The 21,034-nt window shown below is 36.5% G+C and overlaps 1 protein-coding gene across 1 annotated transcript in view; it reads right to left on the reverse strand.

Annotated features, from left to right (window-relative positions):
- Nucleotides 1-19,517, reverse strand: part of dnah6 (dynein, axonemal, heavy chain 6) — a 94,372-nt gene extending 74,855 nt beyond the window's left edge. The window contains exons 1-31 of the mRNA XM_079850561.1: nucleotides 19,238-19,517; nucleotides 16,173-16,346; nucleotides 15,819-16,084; nucleotides 14,963-15,230; nucleotides 14,655-14,789; nucleotides 14,245-14,359; nucleotides 14,035-14,149; nucleotides 12,996-13,164; nucleotides 11,544-11,651; nucleotides 11,308-11,418; nucleotides 11,114-11,203; nucleotides 9,099-9,219; nucleotides 8,857-9,008; nucleotides 7,699-7,851; nucleotides 7,286-7,537; nucleotides 6,474-6,602; nucleotides 6,228-6,341; nucleotides 5,732-5,875; nucleotides 5,244-5,399; nucleotides 4,981-5,031; nucleotides 4,799-4,891; nucleotides 4,538-4,657; nucleotides 4,264-4,441; nucleotides 3,939-4,035; nucleotides 3,625-3,838; nucleotides 3,351-3,515; nucleotides 3,163-3,273; nucleotides 2,858-2,983; nucleotides 2,383-2,538; nucleotides 1,703-1,864; nucleotides 10-147 (exon numbers count right to left, since the gene is read on the reverse strand). Coding sequence (XP_079706687.1) covers nucleotides 10-147; nucleotides 1,703-1,864; nucleotides 2,383-2,538; nucleotides 2,858-2,983; nucleotides 3,163-3,273; nucleotides 3,351-3,515; nucleotides 3,625-3,838; nucleotides 3,939-4,035; nucleotides 4,264-4,441; nucleotides 4,538-4,657; nucleotides 4,799-4,891; nucleotides 4,981-5,031; nucleotides 5,244-5,399; nucleotides 5,732-5,875; nucleotides 6,228-6,341; nucleotides 6,474-6,602; nucleotides 7,286-7,537; nucleotides 7,699-7,851; nucleotides 8,857-9,008; nucleotides 9,099-9,219; nucleotides 11,114-11,203; nucleotides 11,308-11,418; nucleotides 11,544-11,651; nucleotides 12,996-13,164; nucleotides 14,035-14,149; nucleotides 14,245-14,359; nucleotides 14,655-14,789; nucleotides 14,963-15,230; nucleotides 15,819-16,084; nucleotides 16,173-16,346; nucleotides 19,238-19,498 — 4,644 coding nt within the window. The 5' untranslated portion in view covers nucleotides 19,499-19,517. The remainder of the gene's footprint in view (nucleotides 1-9; nucleotides 148-1,702; nucleotides 1,865-2,382; nucleotides 2,539-2,857; nucleotides 2,984-3,162; nucleotides 3,274-3,350; nucleotides 3,516-3,624; nucleotides 3,839-3,938; nucleotides 4,036-4,263; nucleotides 4,442-4,537; nucleotides 4,658-4,798; nucleotides 4,892-4,980; nucleotides 5,032-5,243; nucleotides 5,400-5,731; nucleotides 5,876-6,227; nucleotides 6,342-6,473; nucleotides 6,603-7,285; nucleotides 7,538-7,698; nucleotides 7,852-8,856; nucleotides 9,009-9,098; nucleotides 9,220-11,113; nucleotides 11,204-11,307; nucleotides 11,419-11,543; nucleotides 11,652-12,995; nucleotides 13,165-14,034; nucleotides 14,150-14,244; nucleotides 14,360-14,654; nucleotides 14,790-14,962; nucleotides 15,231-15,818; nucleotides 16,085-16,172; nucleotides 16,347-19,237) is intronic.
- Nucleotides 19,518-21,034: the final 1,517 nt, after the last annotated feature.

A 21,034-nucleotide genomic window follows, 5' to 3' on the forward strand; every position in this document is an offset into this window, starting at 1 on the left:
GTGCTTTACCTTGGCTGCCTTGGCATTTCTGATAGTGATGAGTTGTTGAGCGATGACTGACAGTACCTCGATGTTGATGCGATTGAACTCATCAAAGCAGCACCAGGCACCTGACTGAGCCAAACCACTGAAGAACGTCCCCATCATCTGAACACACAAATGCCATATAACACTTGTAGCAAGCTGAATACTGAACCCGCTAAGGGCTTAGAATGAAAATATAGTAGTACATAGCATTACAATACGACATAGCTAAAGTAATTAATAAACAAATAGTTGAAAACTCATACTATTTGTACCATAATACTGCCACAGAGTGAATATTTACATATTACATTTACATATGTTCACCTTATAGGTAATGCATAAGAGTTAAACCGTAAGCAATTGTTGTAAGTGCAGTGACTATGATATATATGCTGCAGCGCCAATTTGGCAAGGTTGATTAATAAGCCTGTTTGGCTATTTCAAGATTATTGGCCAAAAATCATGCCTGTCTTGCGAATCCTTTCATTATAACCAACAAAGTATATTGAAGAATGAACAAAAAGGGTGGCTGACTGCATACTGATCCACTCAAGACTGAAAAAGTCTACAAAAACATTTTTTTATTTTATAAATTGCATCGTGCAAAAAGTGCAAAGTGCATGTGAGTTAAAAACAAATAGACACCAGCAAGCAAACGTTTCAGCACATTGCTATCTTCAGTGCTCCAACAAAGTATAAACATGATGGCAATAAGAGATTCAGTGCACAGCTTCATTGATTATAATGGGAGTTTTCACAAGAGTGCAGCTTGTGTACCTCGCATTGTAATTGACAGCTTCAGTGATTACAATGGCAATGATCTTTGCTCAACGCTGTATGAAAAAACACAAGTCTGCCCACCATTATAGTGGTAAAATGCGTGTTTGTTTCTACTGTCTTGAGCAAGATCATTTTATAGGAAACAGAGTAATCCCTCTGAACAATCCAGATGTGTTGGTGTTGCATCTGTTCACCCTGTCTTAGATTCTTCCTCTTTATCAACTCAGTCTTCTTTCTACAAGCCTTTCATGTTGTCTGGATCAGTAGCACTCACTAAGAATTCAAAACCTACACCGATCACCATATTGAGAGAGACAGGAGCAAGCAGCAGTCTCTCATGGTTGAAAATGGTTCAAATTGTTGTATGCTCCAGAATTCCTGTTGATGGTGTTCCTTATTCTAGGTAATGATTTGGATGGACATAAGGAATTTCCCCAAAAGACTGTAGAAAATCAGAAAAGCGTCTAAGCGCCCTCTTTACGTTCTTCCTAATGCCTGTTAGTTGTCCGTGGATTTGCCCATATTTGGCGTTTAAAATGGAAACGTCTTTAGACATGGAAAATCAATTTTACACTATGACAGTTTTTAAGGCCTAGTCAGAATCTTTAACGTCTTTATGACATATGACTCCCCCAGCAAACACTAAACACTGGCCATAAATAAGGACAGCCTGCTGGGTAAAGCTCTCAGAAAGATGTCTACAGTTGTTTTCATGTAACGTACAGAGAACTTCAGTTGGAGCTCTGCTGCCTCCTATTGACAAATGCAATGAATGAATACACTCTAATTTGACAGAAAAACAAGCATCTCTAGGTCTTACTGGTTGTCTAGCTTAACAAATTGATGAGGAAAAAAAGAAAATAAAAGTTGAACTGTAAGAGAGACAGATTAGTACCTTATAGTCGAGTCCATCTGAGCAGTTAAAGACCACACATTGGATTGCCAGAGCTTTCGCAAGGTCTTTAGTGGTCTCAGTTTTGCCTGTGCCAGCTGGACCTGCAGGAGCTCCCCCTAGATCCAGCTGCAGCGCTCCCATTAGGCAGAGGTAACATCGATCCTAAAATGAAAAAAGTAAACATATATGCAGTTCGCACACACATTATTAGTACAATCATGTTCCTGATAAATCAAGCACACCACACTCACATAGATCTGAAATTTCTATACAAGCATAAAAATATAAATGTATTTGTTAAACTTGTATTTCTTATGACGTGAAAAGACGCAAACTGATATTGGTCATGAGGGCATAAATGCCACCATTTTAATACTTAAAATGTAGCGGCAAAAAATCTAAATCGATTTTTAATTCCATCAGAGCTTTATTTGTTGTTTGATAACTACATTTACATTGTGCATCTATAATTAATATGTGCGGTTTTTTTACAGCTACTTTTGTTTTTAATCTTGATTTGATTGAAATGAAGTTAAAGCCATCATTGTTCAAATTTATTTACATTATTTGATATACTTGGGCAAAACTCAAAACATATATACAACATACAGTATGTATAAAATCATCATAAATGGGATGAAAATAATTGTTCCCCTTCATAAAAAAGTGAATATATGTACCGTCAGTGGCGTTATCACCAGACGAGGGCACGCTCCCAAATATTCATATCCATAGACATACTGAGAGAGAGCCATCCGAGCCACACAATTATCCAAGTTCACATCCCAATAATACCGCAACTGCCTCTGCCACTCGAAATTATCGCTGGAGTCCACCTACAAACACATAAACACATACGCAATAACCTCTTGAACTATCAGACATAGGTAAATAATTGGCATATTATGTATGGCAGTGGTTCTCAACTGATTGGTCGCAGCCTATTCTGATACAACTACAGGTCTGTTCTGATGGTCATGGACAACAGGGTTAAAATTAATAAAATAATAAAATAAATAAATAAGCTTATTGACTTCTAAAACAGAGCAGAAAAGGCTATTGATGCTATCACTTGATGAACTATGTTGAGAATTACTGATCTATACAGGCCACGTTTTCTCCATCCCTGTGACAAGATGAAGCAAACAGACAAACCTTCTCTTTGACAAGCTCTGTAACAATGTCTCTGGCATGCACATCTATGGTGATGAGAGCTGTGATGATGTTCCGATGAAGACTAGGCAAATTCCCACGGACCAGAGCAGCAAGAGAATTCAGTCTCTGTTTATGCAAACAACAAAAGATAAAACAGACAGACACACACACGTATGCAAAAAACACATGAATATACCACAAATATATTCACCTAAACTGTAAATTACTTGCGAGGGAACTTCAAAGTAACTAACACATTCATAAAAAGATACATAATTTGGTCAATGAAAGCAACATGTTGTCACCTCAAAGTTGGTGAGCTCAAATTCTTGTAATGCATGATAGTGGTCATGGTCTCCCTCTAGACAGTTGTCCATGTCTCTGCACCACATGAGCTGGGAGATGGTCAACACCACCTGCAGAAAATCACAGGTGAGAATCGCTCATACACTCAGAGACACACACAAGCAATCTCACCTAGCCGAGCACAAACCTGTGAGGGATGCCCGGCCACAACCCACTCTACTCTGGCTTTGCTCTGGTAGTCAGCAATTGCAGCCTTACTGAGTCTCCTAAGAGAGGAGAACATGGCCTCCTCCACCTTTCCCAACCAGTCCTCTACATTTCCACGAGCCTTCAGCCCTTTCCCCAGTGCCACCTACAGCACAGACACACACATATATATTTCTATCCTTTGTCGTTTTATAAATCACTGAACAAAAAAAAATACAGTAATAAAAAAATAAAATAAAAATGTAAGACATGACCTTTTCTCCCTCAGGTGACACCATGGCTAAGATGTCATTACTGTATTGTATTTTTTCGCCAGTCTCGCCCTCTCCAGGTGTAGTAGGGGTAAGCAGGCCGAACTCCAGCTGTGATATTGCATCAAAACACTTTCTCAGATGAGGCTGCACAGCCTGAGGGTTTCGTGTCTGAGACAAAATCTCCAACAGTTCATCATTAGACAGGAAGTAGAACCTGAGCCACCAAGAGAAATGAGTAAAGTCATGGCACGGCATCAAGAGAAATCAGCATTCTGATGAGAAACTGCTGTGCGTGTGTGAGTGCGCATAGACACCTTGGGAAGATAACTCTCTTGGACTCCAAGTATTCCTCCAGGCATTTCTGTATCTCCTCCAGGAGTGAATTATTTTTCTGGAAAATATCCAAATTCCCTGGAGAGACAGAGTAGAGGGCAACACTGGTGAAAGTCATTTATAATTTATACCATTTTTCGTTGTTGCATTTCAACTACAGCTTTCATTTAGAAAGTGAACCATTTTGCAGATACAAACTTTTTGACACTGGACAAGAATTTTGAATGTAAATGTGTTAATCTAACGTTTGAGTTGTACAGTAGATATTAGATTGCCTATGCTTAATGTGTGTTTCCTGAGCCTAACCCTGTGTGGCAGCATGAAGGGCATTGGGCATGCGGTTGACCTCCCTCATAATTTCTTTCCAGGACTTGTCCACTTGCAGGAACGACTTAGACTGAGCAGGCAACTGCCTCTGGATGTCAGGAGCACTGAAAATACTCTCAAGATAAAGCCAGCTTCTCTGACATACCAACCACTCATCCTAGAAACACAGTAGAAGAGAGATAGAGAATGTTTGATTAATCCAAAACAAAACAAAACAAAGAACAATGTTTTTGATGATCACCACTCTGATTACCAAGGTCTGGCTGAAAAGTAAGAGCTGTTTCTGCAACTTGTCTACTCTGGCCTTGATGGAGCCTGCGTAACGTGATGAAGCAACTGTGGCGATATTGACTATACTGTCATCAAGAAGCACCTACAAAATTTACATTCACACAAACAGAATACAAATATTACTAATAAGCGAGGAAAAGTTAGATTTAATGATAATTACACATAAATCTAATGTTTTAACAATCTGAAAACTCTGTGAACAATGGATCCAATACATTCCTACCTGAATATCATCAGTTCCTCCGAGGATAAACACATCCTTGGAGTCCCGATGAGAAAGCACCACAAACTCTGTCGTCTTCCAGGATTTCTCAATCTATCAAAAGTAAGTGTGTGTGAAGATGAATATAAGGACATGTATAAATGTTGTTTTTATAAATTAAGAATTATAAACATAGCCATCACCTTTCTCAGAATGTTCTCCAGAGATGCTTCTCCTGAGGCTTGTGCTGACACCTGAGAGTTTAAGAGGATTCATAAAGGTTAAAAGAAGAATCTTTAGCAACTATACACTGATTTACTCCTTCCTGTCAGGTTGCACTTCAAAACCTAGTGAGCTGCACACCAAGACAACATGTAATGGAAATTTGGAATGCGTCTATGATGCCCAAAAGTGTTGTTTAGGAAAGTAGATCAGTAGGTTTTGAGAGCCTCAGTGTTTCTCTCACCTCCTGTATTTGTGGTCCAAAGTTGAAGATGTTGAGTTCTTGCAGGAAGGCGAGAGTCAGTGGCTCTTCCAGTAGTTTGGCTTCCACAATTTCCTCCAGCATTTCCCAATGATGAGCTTTCAGACATGGGTTACGCAGGTCTGTGATCACTGGCAACTACGCAAACACAGAACGTTAAATAAACAAGATGCATACATACACTACATTTTTTCACTACATTTTTTTGTTCTATTAAACAGGATGCTTCTGTTCAGAAAGATTGCACTAAATTGATCAAAAGCGACAGTAGACATTTATAATGTTACAGACGCTTTCTATTTCAAATACATGCTGTTCTTTTGAACTGTTCACTGGAAACACTGGAAAAACACTTTGTTATGGGGTTTAGACTTTTTTCCATGGGCCAAAGCAAAATACAGCAGTCAACTTCAAACGAGGAGACAGTTAAAGAGCAATGACACACTGGAATTAGTGCCAACCTGACCCACCTTTTCTCGCATATTCTCCACATTCTCTTTGAGGCAGGGCACCACATTGTTTGGTGGCAGTCCTTTTTCCAGCTGGCTGACATATTTGCCAAACTTAATCACCTGCCTGCTCAGCAATTCTGGGTCCAGCTCATCAAACTTATTCTGTATCAAAGAGATAATTGACCATTTGACATTTAAAGGACACTTTCATTCAAAATGGCTTCCAGCACATCATTTGCAGGGACACTTCATCTGAAGTTGTTTAGTATAAAATGCCTTGTTTAAGGCCATAATTATGACAAGCATGACTGTGTATCTCAGTAACTCTTTAGTTGCTGTATCCATGCTCCACAGTACTGAGGAACTGGCCTTCCACCTTTTTATTTATTTTTTATTTATTTTTTTGCAGTTTAAATGTAAGGAGCTTTGTATGTCTTGACTACCCTTAAGTGGATTTCAGTGAAAGGAAAAAGTCAAATATTTCAACAGTAAAAAATGACCCCCTTAAAATGACCTGCAACCAGCTGTTCTCTAGATTTTCCCATTCTTCCAGAGAGTCCCAGAGTAGCTGCTTCAGCTTCACTTCAGCAGTCAGTTCCTCTAAAGCGTTATATTTCGTCACCTCCACCTGCATAAACAAATACAGATACATTTTTTTAAATATATAACTCATAATGATCAGACAGACAAACTCAAAACAAAATGTGCAGAGAATAAATACAGAAAATGTGCCCTCTGCTGGACAGAGAGAAACACTGACCTTAAAGTTCTTCTGGTAGGTTTTATATTTGAAGGCTTGAGCCTGCAACTCATCGATAGAGATCTGAATATCTCCCAGCAGCCGGCGTATATTAGAGCGATCTGCATCAATGTCAAGGAGCTGATGGTTCTGGAGAGACAAAATCCATCCAACATACACAAAAACAGGCAGGGTTTCAGTATTTCACATTACCAGTTCAGTACCATGTTAAAGTTGGAAATACACTACTGTTCAAAGGGTCAGTATGATTGTTTTTTTTTGTTTTTTTTCATGTTTATGCTCAACCAGGCTGCATTTATTCAATCAAAGAATACAGTAAAAACAGTAATATTCTGAATTATTAATTTAAAATAACTTTTCTACATTTTAAAATGTAATTTATTCCTGTGATGGCAAAGCTGAATTCTCAGCAGCAATTACTCCAGTCTTTGCATGATTGCAAGAAACATGATTATCAATGTTGTGCTGTGCTGCTTAATATTTTTAAGGTTGCTTAATATTTGTAATATTTTTTAACAGAAACCGTTCAACATTTTTTCAGGATTCTTTTATGAATATAAAGTTCTAAAGAACAGCATTCTTTAAATATAATTTTTTTTTTAAACAGAAATATTTTGTAACAACCTGACAGTACTTATTGTCACTATCGTTCAAGTTAATCTTTTCTGCATAAAAGTATTAATTTCTTTCACAAAAGAAAATCTTAATGACCCCAAAATTTTAAACTGTAGTGTATAATTACTTATTATAAATGACTTCAGCACATTATTCTGATATACTATCACTACTTCTTTCTCTCTCCTTTCTTTCACCTCAGCTTGCTCTTTCACTGCCAGCACATTTTTGTTAAGTTGGTTGATATCTTGCTGGAGGTGTTGGCAAAATTTGTCCACATTAGAGTCCCGCTCTCCCACCGCTTTGTCGATGGTGTTCTTTATGGCAGTTACACATGGCGGCAATGTGGCATACACTGCAATATCCTCAGGAGGGGTGGGGACAGAGTAACTCTCAATCAACTTGTACATCTCACAGACATTCACAGTCTCCTTTTCCAGCACCTCAATCTAAAAGAAAAAAGAAAAAAAGACAAAAAAATATCAAAAGATAAATTAAATACATCTGAACAAACAGCCGTCTAATGTCTGATACTCAATAGATTGAAAGAATGATTGTTTAAATCACTATAAAACTTCTTGATGGGTCATGGTTCTCTTTTGATTCTTACCCTTTTCTGAATTTCCTCCAGGAAGTTAAGGGAGTTGACATATTCGTTGGTTACTGTTGGAACAAAGTCCAGTTTGAACTGGGCATCCTGAGCTTCTGCAATGATGTCATCCATCTTTTTCTTTGCTAGCCGAGGTAGGATGTCATTAATGGCCTGAAGAAAGGGGTTCAAAATGAGGTGGGCAATCTGTGCATTTACAGTGCTATGCATAAGTTTAGACACCCATGCTAAAGTTGACTAAAAAGAGGAATAAAAAAATCATCTTTTGGAAATTGAACTTAATGCCTTAATTAAAAAAAATAGGAAAAATCCAAACTTTAAGGACACCAATTTTCTTTGTGAATGAATAATGTATTGTAAATAAATAAATGTTCTTCCTTAAAATACAGGGTGCGTAAGTCTGGACACCCCTATGTTAAATTCCCATAGAGGCAGGCAGATTTTTATTTTTAAAGGCCAGTTACTTCATGGATCCAGGATACTATGCATCCTGATAAAGTTCCCTTGGCCTTTGGAATTAAAATAGCCCCACATCATCACATAGCCTTCACCATACCTAGAGATTGGCATGGAGTACTTTCCATAAGATCATCTCTCAATGCAAATCAAACTAGCTATTAGGCTAACTGAAATAAAACCATGCCAATCTCTAGGTACTGTATGATGAAGGCTATGTGATGATGTGGGGCTATTTTAATTCCAAAGGCCAAGGGAACTTTATCAGGATGCATAGTATCCTGGATCCATGAAGTAACTGGCCTTTAAAAATAAAAATCTGCCTGCCTCTATGGGAATTTAACATAGGGGTGTCCAAACTTATGCACCCTGTATTTTAAGGAAGAACATTTCTTTATTTACGATACATTATTCATTCACAAAGAAAATTGGTGTCCTTAAAGATTGGATTTTTCCTAATTTTTTTAATTAAGGCATTAAGTTCAATTTCCAAAAGATGATTTTTTATTCCTCTTTTTAGTCAATTTTAGCATGGGTGTCTAAACTTATGCATAGCACTGTATGTGCCCTATTGCCAACTGTGTTGGGGTAAATGGCTTGGTCCCACTAGGTCAAACAGTGGGAATCCAAATATTACAGGAGAAGTCAATTTCTATTTCTGTATTTTCTATTTCAATGTGTGTGTTTCTGTCAGTGTGTTACCTCTATGCAGTGCAGAGGGGATGGTATAAGTTTGTCCTTCAGTTGTGTAGTATCCACCAGCAGAATTCCCAGGGGTCTTTTCTGTTTGATGGCTAAAGCCTCTTTATGCTCTCGATGATATTTATCCAGACTGTCCCCAAAAAATGCAACTTCTGCATCAGACACACGTACACAACATAAGAAGTGTGAGACAATCATGATTTTGACAGTTGTAGATCATGATGATGATGATAATGATGTACCATGGTCTTGCTCTTTGAGAGCCTCCAGGTCCAGGTCTTCATTCTCTTTGTAAAACAGTCTGAATGGCTCAAATGTACGAGCATACACATTAGCGGTATCAAATGCAATCTGAATAGATTTCTGACAGGGGAAGAAACATAAAACATTTTCACAATTAGAGACAGTTATGAACACATAATTTTAAAGTTCATGATAAACACGAAATCTCAATTGTTCTTTCTTGGATTGATCTCAAGCATTAAGCATGGTGGAGCTTCTGTTTGCCATATTTGATGCACTCTATAGTGTATATATGTGCAGAAGACTTGGATTAAACTGCTCGATTCATTTGGATTACTTTTACGATGTCATTTTGCACTTCTAGAAAAAGAGGAGAAAAGTATGCACATCCAAATTATCTTCAACAGATGCAGGATTAAAAAGTAAAATATGAAAATAAACAAGAGTGTGTAGATTTCTATTGGTTATTTTGTTTTTGTACTATTAGAATCATGAACATTTTGGTAGGGTAGACTTTCAATGGATGGACAAATATTATGAGAGAAGGTAAAAAACATCTTCATTTGTTTTCCACCGGAAGTTTTGTGGGATTGGGACAATATGAGGGTGAGTAAATGATAAATTCATTTTTGGGTCAACCGTTCCTTTAACCTTAACACAGATTATTTCTCATTTGAGAACAGCGGTTATTATGTACAAATTCCCAAATGTCCTCAAGTATGCAAATTTATGCAAACAATGACTAGTTTAGTCATGAAACTCTAGATGGAAAAGACTGATAGGTCCTTTGCATGCAATCATATCACTGTCATTAGCATCCATAAACATGCTAAACTATCATGACAGAAAAACATTTAAATAAGTAAGTTACATTACCTGAGAACACTGATGTTTACAGTAATGGCATTGTTGGGTGCTATTCTTTAGAACTACCAAATGGTGGCTCTTATCAACACGATATTAAAGAAACCAATAAATTATTTCTATAACTTGTATAAAAAACATTTAAATACTGGTATATATATATATATATATATATATATATATATATATACTTTAATCTTCCTTTGGAAAACTCTCAATTTTAAAGGAGAACTCCGGTCAATTTTAACATTGAGGTCATTTTTTTGTAAATTTGGTGTGCTGTCAGTACAGAGAACAACGACAAAAATCGATCATAGGTAGCTAAGCAACAGTGGAGAACTCGACAATCGACTACTGTGGACTTCAACCGAAAACAGGAAATAAATACAGGTATGAGCGCTGGCCGAATTAACTTCATTTTTATTCATATCTTTCACATCTACTGCAGTCAGATTCACCGTGTTCACACTGAAGGAATCACTCACATTGGCTGTGCACTTGTAATGACACATCAAGGATGTTAAGAGGCTAAAAGCAGGTTTAAAACTTGCCCCATTTAAGTCAACAGGGTGCAAATTTTAAAAAGAGGATAACACGGTGTAGGCAACACCGATTTTTGTCGTTGTTCTCTGTACTGACAGCACTCCAAATTTACAAAAAAATGCTCCTTTAACTTAAAGGTATAGTGGAGGATTTTCTTTTTCCGGGTGGATCATCAAGACTATTGGTTCTCCTAAGTGTCAATCATTGTGGTGATATGTTTACATAAGGCCGTCGAACGTGCTCGTGCACACGAGTCACACGATGGCGTGCACTCAAAACACAGGTTGGGCTTCCCACTGATGCCTCAGTCGCGAAGTTTCTACTTGACAGGTAAAGTTTGGCATGCTATTTGGAGAAATCCATTTAAAATCACTGCTAGTAAAAGTTAATGTAAGCTATGATTAGCTTGTGCATACGTTTAATAGGCGTTCCCTCTCGGGAGCAGGTAGAGTGTTGCGCATGTGCATTTTTTCAAAAAGTGGAGAGGGCGGTTCTTTTCTAAAATTCGGGAAAATCCTCCGCTATACCTTTAATTTAAAATGGTGCATGAAAACTGTTTATTTCTTACTGCATTTAGGTCATAGTCATATTAGAATAAAATAAAAACCTTAATATTGAGGATGATGTTCTGCAGATAAGTGTCATCTTCCAGGATTTCTGCAAGACTAGGGCCATCCTCACATGTCTTCTCCTCAACCTGAAACACCACGCATACACATGTGCAGACACACATCAGCCAGGGTCAGATTATAAAAGAGCGTGTACTATACATTGAAGAGGTAAATGTTGGTCTTGTTTAACCTTTTTGTTGATAATTGGTTGAGTAAAAGCATCAAAGTAGGTGTCTTGCACCAGAGTATCCAAAGACAATACTGTGTTCTCAAACCGCCCAGTAATTTCTGCTACACACTCCTGATGTACACACAAACACATGGCAAGCATAAACATACTGTATGCAGTGTACACATATACACATACTGGGCATTCTACAATGTTTACAACACACAAAAACTGATAGTGTGCCTAAAAACACAAACCTGGAAGTCATCAATGGAGGGCTGGTATGATAAGGAGTGTGTGTCCAGCATCAGCTCAGTTATGAACATTGGCTGGTGGGGAGCAATGACGTTTTGCTCTGCTGTGACCTGTAACACACACACACACACACACACACACACACACACACACACACACACACACACACACACACACATTTGTTTCACTATATTAGTGAGGACATCCAATGTTTTTACATCAGGTTAATGATTTCTATCGCCTAACCTGACCCCTACATAACCCTCACAGAAACTGGTGCAAAACCCTACATTTAAATATAAACATGACTTGACTGTTTTATAAGTCTTTTTAAATAGTGAGTTCTGGCTCACTAGTTGGTGTTCAGCAGGTTTGTCCATTAACATTGTCCAACCGTTTATTTTTTCTGAAACAGTATGAACATGAACACCACAAAATGTTATTTCCACCACATCTTAGGGTATGCATTGAGTGTTAATAATATTCAGTGGTGGAAATTACTTTTTTTTTTTTTACTAAATGAAAAATAAATTTAAAAAACAAAAAATAAAAAATTAAAAACTGAAAATAAATAAAAATGCATTAAAGCTTGGTTGAAAATGCTGCACAATAAAACAGTTCACATGTGATATTTATTTAAATAAATATTGATATACTGTATTTCTTGACATTATTATAATATTTAAAGTCTTATTAATATTTATATGATCCATTTTCATATTTGAAAATAAAGAGAGTTTTAATCAGTTTGATCTGTTAGTTTAAATTTTTTTTAGATCAAGCCCTAAATAAACGTGACTGTAGTTAAAGGGATATTTCACCGCTGGAAAGTTTAATGTGTATTTAAATTGGGTCATTTATGTAGTAGAAATGTGAAATTATTTTAGAAGTTGGTGCCTTCTAGACTGAGAAAAGCCAGAAAATGTATTTTTGGCTCATGTGGATGAAAGACAACAACCAGAATGCACTTGCTTCACTGCCCTACGAGGCCACTCCCAAGCCACGCCTACCGGATACAGAGGGCAGTATTGGAAGAAATGATACAACTAGGCTACTAGTTGACTAAAAAGTCAGATACTAAAAAGACGCCATTTTATCCTGAGATCCCACCCCCTATGGGCGGGTTGAAAACATGCGGAACTAGTTCCTACTACTGGCTGTAGTCTCTAGCCTCTGGCCAAAAAAGTCTCCAATGACGCAAAATGACGATTTTTGCTTCATCGGAGGTTTTTTCCAGACACACAATACAGAAATCTCTCGTCTCAGGGGAACATGAGGGAGGGAAGCGCAGTCATTCGAAAATACTACCGGGTGTCTACTGATACAAAGCTTAATGCTAATCGGTGAAGTATCCCTTTAAAGAATCACATAGATACAAACATATCTCACTTAAAAAAAAAAAAAAAAAAGTTAAAATATTTCCCTGTATCACATAAAAACACAAATATACTAACCTTTATTTCAGGATCATGGCTGGTCTCGCTACCTGCCCAGCTCTGGATAAGGGCAAATGAAGGGGTGTGTGTGTTTTGCTCCTGAAACACACTCAGTAGCTTACTGACCGAGTTGACAACAAGCATGTGTGTGGTGTTCATAATCAGATAATCGGCCATTCTGATGAAACTATGGAGACCAAGAAAAATATTCGACAGTTCACCAATAAAATTAGTTTTTTGTAGCTTGACAGAGGGGTCACTATGAACTGTCATTGTGAAAGAACTGAATACATTTATTTATTTATTTATTTATTTATGTAATATTTACAGTCAAACCAAAATTTATTCAGACACCTTCAACATTTCTCACATTATCACAGTTTATTCGTTATAGTTTAGAAAATGGTAATAAATTATGACAAGAACTCAGAGTTATCAAATCAGTTGATATTTCACTGGTTTTGGCCATTCTTCTATTAGACTGCCTCACAAAAGAATTAGGTTGAATAGCTGTCAGCTGTCAAATTTAAGTACACATTTAGATGATACCAATTTAGGTCAACCAATTACCAAGCAATGCTTAATTTTGTTCAGTCTGTGGTGTAAAAAGGTCACATTAGCAATTAAAGAAAAAGCACTTAAGCAAAACATGGTCTGAATAATTTTAGCTCCCAGATTTTTATCAATTTTACTGGTAGTCCACTGTATGTAGAATTTTTGGGTATAATATGTCACAGTTTACTTTATTTTGCTATCATCACTTTCATAAATAAACTATATTGTCCTGCACCCACTAGTAAAAAAAATATCAAAAATGATATCTGGTGTCTGAATAATTTTTGGTTTGACTGTATATATATATATATATTATATATATACATACACATTTTTATTGGTACACATCAAAAATAAAAGCAAATTTTGATGAAGATAAATAATGACAGCATTGTTCCTTGTTGTTTGTTTACTTTGCCATTTCATTAAAATCTCTGCATATAGATCCTCACTTCTGCCTGTTTCCTACCGCTTCCGCAACATTACAGAAATGTTGACTAACCAAGTAAGACGTTTGCAGTAGTATCTCTTGTTTGCTTGTTGCGTGTAACTCATCTTCTCAGGTGTGTCTTCAAAGAACAATCCAAAATCAGGTGATGCTAACTCTTCATTACCGTCTGATACATGCATGTAAGAAAAAAAACACAATCAAATTCACAATATACCAGCTTTTTGACACATAATTGCTTGTGTGTCTGGATAAAATTGTCACCAGTCTCCAAGTCGCCGTAGTCCGGTGTGTGTCCAAACTCTTTCAAAGCATTTCGACAGGCACTTCTTGCCACTTCCATTGCCAGCTTCCTGAACTTTTCAAGACGGGAGGACACCTAGAACACGTATCCACAAAAATAACTTATCATAAATGACAGAAAAAAGACACTTCCCACTGTACAGCGAACATAATACACTCTTAAAAATAAACGATCTTTATTGGCATCTATGGTTCCATGAAAATGCTTAACCTTTCCATTGCACAAAAGATTTAAAATGTTCTTCACACTAAGAAAAAGAAAAGGTTCATTTAAGAACTATCCACTGAAGGGTTCATTGGGGAGTCAAAAATGGTTATTCTATGGGATTGTTGCAAAACCCAAAACGCATGCAAACTCAAGTCTCTCTCACCTCCTCCAGCTGTTTGTATTGTGCACTCTGAAACTCCTCAAGCGTGTATGTGTGGTCTTTCTCTAGCCGACACAGAGGCATGTCACTGATGTAGTAACACATTTCCCTGATGTCAATCAATGCTGGTCGCAGAGACTGAAATACAGACATGATTATTTTCACCATACTTTTTGCTGTCTTTGTATAAAGAAGGTGATGCATTCTGCAAGAAACCCCGTTGTAAGTATATACAGCAAGTTTTTTTAAACAAATCAACTTTTCTAAAAGCCATATCTATATAAATTCACATACAAAAATCTTTGGCAAACCTCATTAAGAACGAAGAGATGCTCTTGCAATGAGCGTCTGCATTTGCTGATTTTCTTATAGCGCACATTGTTACGCCACACACGAAAGGCCTTCCACTTTAGGAAGAGGGCAAACACAGGGATGCGCAAAAGCTTCCGGTGATATTGGTATTCCTGCTCCCAGCGTTCTAAGGACAAATAGTCCACTTCAGACCCACAGTAGTGCATCACTGCATGAGTACTGACCGTATAGTAGTCTGACTTGTTGACATTGTCAAACATTGCAATTCTGTTGAAAGAATATTTGGAGTATTTAGAGACAAAGATATGGTTTAACACACAGTTAACAGTTCATGTGTATTTTCTTGATAGTGATCATGTGATGTCACACATTATTTAGAATACAAATGAAAAGTTACTGAATATTAACCTTTATTTGATGAAATTTGTGAAATGGTTTGAACTGAACTTAAATTATGAATTTAAGCAAAATATATTTGAATATATTTTAAAATGTAATTTATTCTTGTAATGGTAAAGCTGAATTTTCAGCAGTCATTACTCCAGACTTCAGTGTCACATGATCCATCAGAAAATGCTGATTTGGTGCTCAAGTAACATTTCCTATTATTATCAATGTTAAAAACAGTTAATATTTTTATAAAAACCCATAGTACATTTTTCCAGGATACCTTGATGAATACGAAGTTCAAAAGAACAACATTTATTTGAAATAAAAATTTTATAAAAATCTTTATTGTCACTTTTAATAAATTTAAAATGATTAATTTCTTTAAATAAATCTTAATGACCCCAAACTTTTGAACAATAGCGTACAACCACACTTCTACATAATTGCAAAAACGGGTTTTCTTACTTGAGGTTGTATGTGTCAAATTTGATGGATGATTTAGGTGCTGTAGACGTCACATAGAGGAATCCCAAGTGAGGGTTATTCCGGATGGTTTGAACGATGTCGGGTGGGGTGTGAATTTTAGCACGAATTACTTCCTCTACTGAGTTGAAAAGCGGTGGAGAGAGGGTGTAGCTCAGAGGTGAAACTGTAACAGGACAACCTCTAGATGAGCTCTTTGTTCTTTTAGGAGGGGATGGGATCATGAGTGAGCCCTGCGTCAACTGTACCTGAAATCATCACATAAAAAGCATGTCATTTTTTACTAATGATACAAGAGGCATCTGCCAGAGTTGTTTATGAGTAGAGTGGCCAGACCTGTCTATCTTTGACATGGTCAGGAATTCTGGGCAGCTGTAGCGCAGAGGGTCCTCTCTCCAAGGCCCTGCCAATGGGCTGGACCTCATCCGATGAAAAAGGCATCTTAGGGCTCAAGTTGAACCTTTGGATGTTCTCCAGTTTCATACTTTCACTGCGTCTCTTCAGAATTGGCTAGGGTAAAATACAGATCATGCAGTTAACACGAATGAGTATGACGGTTATTTTGTATTACCACTGTACTTTTATTTGTTTATTAATATTTGAGTCAACGACATACAACAGTATCATTGATTAAGAAAATGAAAAATATTTTAAATATCTAGTTCAAAATGCATGTTCATAGAAATATACTCTTTGTACTCATGTTGGTTTCATTGCACTGAAAAATGTGCGTACAATCTTCAAAAAAAGTTTAAATTTAATGACTCTAAAAATGTCATGCAGTATAACCATCAAGTAATAATGTATTTAACTTGCATGCATATGAGTGTCCACATCTGTGATTAATTAATATTTTGAAAGTTTATTCCGGTTTTTGGGGAATCACACCATATTTAAAACCTGAACTAATCTTACATTTTCATAAAAATAGTATTAAGTCAAGGTAAGTCACCTATATTTATAGCGCTTTTAACAATATGGATTGTTTCAAAGCAGCTTAACAGAGATAGGAAATTACTGTAACAGATTGTTTAGGCTTTACAACAGCTCTAGGATAAATTTATTGTCCAGCTAAAGTTAGTTTTGATTGATTGGTTTACTTCCGTTGCGAAGATCATTAGTTATTAACTTAGGGACCAGGACCACTACTTTGCTAACACAACACTGTTCTAACAGGAAAATCCTTAACGCGCTCCGGCCGCCCATCCGCACAAAACAGTGCCTGGTGTCTGGTGTCTCGAGAACGCACTCCCTGAAATAGTTTCGAAGGCGCGCAAACGATTATCCGTTATCTCTGCGCAAACCTCAAAAATGCAAACCCGCGAAAACGCACACGTCGTCCACACATGCGCATTACATGTTCAGACCAAAGGTATGCGCGTTTGAATATATATGTGCGCAGGCGTGTAGTCCTTATTTTATTCTTATTTAATTCTTGATAAGAATTTTATTATTTTGATGAGGCATTTTTCTTCAATATGACATCAGGGCTATTGTATCACCCTGACCTTTTTTTTTTTTTACGTTATAATCCCAAAACAATATAAAAATAAATTTAAATTATGATATTAAAGGGGTGGTATAATGCCCTTTTCACTATATGTAAAATAAGTCTCTGATGTTCCCAGAGTGTGTATGTGAAGTTTTAGCTCAAAATACCCCACAGATATTTTTATATAGCAAAATGTTAAAATTGTACATTTTTGAGGGTGAGCAAAAACGCACCGTTTTGTGTCTGTTCCTTTAAATGCAAATGAGCTGCTGCTCCCAGAACAGGGGGCGGAGCTTCAATAGCTTGCACTCACACAGACATGCACTGAAAATTTCAAAAACGTTAAGCCCAGTGTTGCCAGATGTACGATAATTATCGTATTTGTACGATAATTTTGACCTCTGTACGATGTACGATCAATAATGGAAAAAATCCTATAATGTACGATAATTTCAGAACTGTGTGACACTTCAAATGATGGTCGTTGTAATCGGAGTTCTCATTGATCTAGCCGTGGATTCTACGTCTACCGGGGGAAGAACGTGTAGAGAGAGGGAGCGAGAGACCTTGCGTGTGTGTGCCTCACGAAGCGCATGTAAGGACCCAACCAATCAATTGTAAGTGCGGGCGGGCTTTTATCTACACTCCCGAATCAGATCTGAAAGTAATCTGATTATGTAATGCATGTTACTTGTAATACATCACTTTACTTGTAACATTAAAAAATCTGATTACGTAATACATGTTACTTGTAATGCGTTTCTTTACTCGTAACATCAAAAAGTAATCTGATTACAGTACGTAATGCACATTACTTGTAATTATTTACTTTACTTGTTAGATCAAAAAGTAATTTGATTTGGTAATGCATGTTACTTGTAATACATTACTCGTAACATTTTTAAAAAATCTGATTACGTAATGCATGCTTACATAATCCAACACTGCTCATTTCAGATGAGATTGAAAAAAACGTATCGCTAGGTTTTCTCAGAGGAGGGCTGTGCTAGAAATGTGTCCATCTTGAACATAATCAGAATTATCAGCTAATAAGAGTAAATTGACATACTCTGGTACACTAGAGGGAGCATCTGAGTGGTTTCCACATTTGTACCTTAGAGATTTCTGGTGGAATCACGTCCTCATGTTCTGATATCAAAGATACGCGAAGTGCAACTTGTATGAATTTCAATTGCCTTTTGCGATATTTCGCATTTATATTTTTTGTATATATTTTATAGTTTTCACATGATATGTCATATAATTTTATTGATTAATTTGTTAAATACACATACTTTATCTGTTTGATTATTGTATTATGTTTAATACAGTATCTCTTCAGTTTAAACCATAAACGCACGCTGTCCACTCATTTCATTCTCTTTTTAAATGTGTAAAAAAAATATATATATTCAAATCTTGTTTTTCATGCCCTAAGAGCAATAAAAACACATAGGAAAAAAATCCTGACTGAGGTTATCATATTCATGCATGAAAAGGTTAAAAACATGCCCATCATAGGTATATTCAAGTGCACTGTCAAAAATATTTTCATGATTTGTTATCACAACATTTTTTCTTTTGTAAAATCACCTTTTAAATAATTTATGTGGTTCAGATGACAATATTTTGAGTTTCTGTTGATTAGGCTAAACCAATCTCCTACATTGTATTAACTTAAATGTTTCATTTCAATTAAAATCACATTTTTAAAGCCAACAATATTACTTACTTTTTTTTAAGTTTAACGACAAATTTTTTTTTTTACAGTTTACGTGAACTTCATTTTAACATTCATTTTAGATTTGTCACTTCATCGACCCAATTTTGACAGCCAAAAAGAATTAAAAGAATAAATGGACAAACAAACGATTTGTACTGAGTCCTCATTTGATGGTATTGCTCTTACCAACATCTCAACTTGTGCTGGTCTTTTTGAGGTCAGGTGTCTCTCCTGAGCCTTAGTTCTGTGAGGGAATACCAGAGGATCAGCATTCGTCTGTGGACGTCTGGGCACTGAGATAAGTCTAGCCCTCAGCTGATCCACATCAACAGGTGCCAGAGAACCAGGTGCATTAGTAGACACGGGTAAAGAAGACAGCTTCTGTTTGCCATGATCTTTCTCTGGCCCTGCCTGGCTCCTGGAGGTGCCTTTCTGAAAAGAGTGCATGACCAAACTTTCCTCTTGTTTTGTGTTCTTCCCAAAAAGTTTCAATTCCTTCTCCTCGGAGTTATTCCTGGACAGTAAACTCTTTTAAATACAGTCAAGACAACAGCATGTTAGTGAGAATCGCAGTGAACTGCCATAATACAACTGTACAATAAAATGATTAGATAGTGTTGCTAAGTAACGTGCGGGAAGTCTCGGACTGTTTTTCTTTTAAACTTTGTGCCCAAATTATAAAGCAACATTAGCCAAAATCTTGTAGTTTATTTCGTCATATGTATATAACGTTAAGCATATCTTCAGGAGTTTTAATATTTAAAAAAAAAGATATATATATATATATATATATATATATATATATATATATATATATATATATATATATATATATATATATATATATATCCGCTCGTTAGCAAACTATAAACGGCGCACTGACTTTCAGTTCAAGACAGCAGCAATACTTACAAAATGTGTTTACAAGTCCCAGAGAATGAAATGCTAGTCAATTGCAAACTAAGTTAGCTGCTGCCAAGCATTCATGAAAAGCGAAGGCATGTTTATATTTTTATTTCTTCAAAACGGGACAACTGAGTGGCGGTTATTATCTTCTACTGGGCTGTTTATAGTTACTTAGCAACGAAGTGTACTTTTCACCACTTCCGCTTCAGATGACAGCAGGGCAGATGGAAAGCGCCACATATTGCTGCAAATCGATTCATTTGAACGATTTCGAAGAACCGACTCAAATCATTCAGTGATTCTTTTAAGACAGGACAGTACGTAAAATTGTGTAATATAACAGTATATGATCATAAACTTTTCGATAAAACTATGTGAAGACACATAACTGCAGTTTGTAGCTAACATGCTCCAGAATATAAAACAAATATCAGAGCAAATAGTAGTTTGCATTTACATTAAAACTCCATTAGCTTCAAAAGTTTGCGCACAAAAAAAAACAACAACTCTTTTTCGCACGCATGTTAATAAGAGTCATTTGTAACATTTACGCTATTTTGGCTATTAAAGTATTTTTTATCATCATTCCATGCCTCGGTTCACTGCGGTATCAACTCACTCATTGGTGGAAAGAATTTCCCGGTTCAATGATTCAGCAAATTGTTGACTCGAAAGGCGTTCGGACAGATTTTGGTTTTGTTCACCTGTTCAACCGAATCATTTAAAAGATCCGTCTCAAAAGAATGATTGATTCGCACAAAGCAGGCATCCATCACATGGCATTTGAGCACACGAGAGAATCCAGGTTTGCTAAGCAAAGTACCATTTCGTAAGAAAACTTTTTTTTTTCACCATCAAAAACTAAAATTGTAGTCCTGGTTCCTATGGAAGCTTGTTTCCGCCACAAAATAAAACATTTTAAAAGATAATTGCGACTTTATATCTCCCAATTGCGACTTTATATCTCGCAATTGCGACTTTATTTCTCAGAATTGCGACTTTATATCTCGCAATTGCGACTTTATACCTCGCAATTGCGACTTCATATCTCGCAATTGTGAGAAAAAAAGTCAGAAT

Source organism: Squalius cephalus (genome assembly GCF_949319135.1).
Source record: "Squalius cephalus genome assembly, chromosome: 2".
Taxonomy (NCBI): Eukaryota; Metazoa; Chordata; class Actinopteri; order Cypriniformes; family Leuciscidae; genus Squalius; species Squalius cephalus.